We start from the raw sequence: 1,669 nt of genomic DNA on the forward strand, positions 1-1,669 counted from the left end.
ACACTGATGTTTGTTTCTGATTGCAGGTGGCTGAGATACCCGACCTTCCAACCATTTCACTTCCCATCAGCACCTCCGCCTTGCCCACCTTCAGCTTCTCCTCCCCTCTTCCACCTCTCACCACCTCCACAACCATCAGCACCCCCTCCAAGGCCACGGCCATTACTCCTGCGAAGGAAACATTCACAAATAAGGTCTGTCCTAAAACTGTCTCTTCCTGCTGCAACATTTAGTTTAATGGAAAATGACATTTTACTAATGTGCATGTTTTTTCCAGGAGCCTCCAACGGCCACGACACCCCCCTGTGTACCTTTTACATTTTCCTCCCCTATTGTCAAAGCAACTGCTGCTAGCCCCCCTTGCTTTTCCCCCTCGGTAAGTAATTGGTTTATTTCTTACTAATTACATCATCAGTAATGCTTTATATTTCTTTATACGCTTTATATATCTTAAAACGGTAACATTGATTATAAGTGTTATTTGCTTTTCCTGTTTGTAGGCTGGATTTACTTTTAGTGCACCTGTAGCAAAAATGGGTCCCTCCATGTCAAACGGGAAGCTCGCCACTCCCATTGCAGCAGCAGGTAAGAGTTTTTGTGTTTTGTTTTTACATCTGGCCTGATTCTGATTTTTCCCTTACCCGAGAAAAATTCAGAATCAGTTTTAATCTTTGTGTTTCCGTGTTTTCTACAGTGAAGCCAGCAGCAAACAAAAGCACAGAAGACTTTGAAGGGCCCTTTAAACCAGCCAAGGTCCTGAAGCAGGGCAGCGTGCTGGATCTTCTCAAAGCACCTGGTAGGAATCACTGACACATTATACACAACCTTTTTGTGTTTTTGCCTGGTCATACATTGTTACAGGAATAAATCTGGAGGTTCATTGTTTAAATTCTTCTCTTGCTCTCTCTAGGTTTTGCCTCTCCTGTTGCTCGGACTTCCCCAGGCCCAGACAACTCTCCCCACCAGACCTCCACACAATCCACTGCCCCCTCCTCCTCCTCCACTTCCACAACCACCTCTTCCCTCTCTTCTTCAACAGGGCTCAGTGATTTGTTTAAAGCCCCGCTAAACTGGAGCTGTGATGTGTGCTTGGTGCAGAACAAGCCATCAGATGCAAAGTGTGTTTGCTGTATGGCCCCCCAGCCCAACTCCTCCTCATCTAAATCTATGGACAGTAAGCCTTCACCCACAACCTCGGTTGGGCTGGAGAGCAGCATCACGAACACCACCTCCACCACTACAACCACCACAGGTTTCGGCACAATGTTTTCCAAACCTGCAGGAACCTGGGACTGTGATACGTGTCTTGTTCTAAATAAACCTGATGCAGTAAAGTGTGTGGCCTGTGAAACGGCCAAACCCGGGACAGGACTGAAACCCTCACTGACTCTTCCTTCTGCCTTCTCAGCTGTTAAGACTGTACCCACCTCCACAGCCCCTGTTTCCACAGGGTTCATCGGATTTGGAGACAAGTTCAAAAAACCTGAAGGTTCATGGGAGTGTGATATATGTTTGGTACAGAACAAGGCAGGGGACACAAAGTGTGTGGCCTGCATGAGCGCTAAACCAGGTAATGAGAGCATGGATGTGGTCGTATTGGTATTTGATAATCTACAAAGTGCTGAGTTTTTGGCTTTGTTTTTCATGAAAGCAGAATTCCACTAACTGT

General features: G+C 46.4%; 1 protein-coding gene across 1 annotated transcript; it reads left to right on the plus strand.

The window, feature by feature from the left end:
• Positions 1-30: 30 nt before the first annotated feature.
• Positions 31-1,599, plus strand: LOC111668015 (nuclear pore complex protein Nup153-like; the record flags this gene model as incomplete). The annotated part of the gene is made up of 5 exons (XM_023423939.2): positions 31-194; positions 278-376; positions 501-585; positions 695-796; positions 911-1,599. Coding segments are annotated over exons 3-5 (843 nt in total), but the record flags the coding sequence as incomplete, so codon positions are not given.
• Between the last annotated feature and the right edge of the window lie 70 nt (positions 1,600-1,669).

The sequence above is a fragment of the Seriola lalandi genome, unplaced genomic scaffold (assembly GCF_002814215.2).
Source record: "Seriola lalandi dorsalis isolate HSWRI2012SDOR001 ecotype SW California unplaced genomic scaffold, Sedor1 jcf7180002003827, whole genome shotgun sequence".
NCBI lineage: Eukaryota > Metazoa > Chordata > Actinopteri > Carangiformes > Carangidae > Seriola > Seriola lalandi.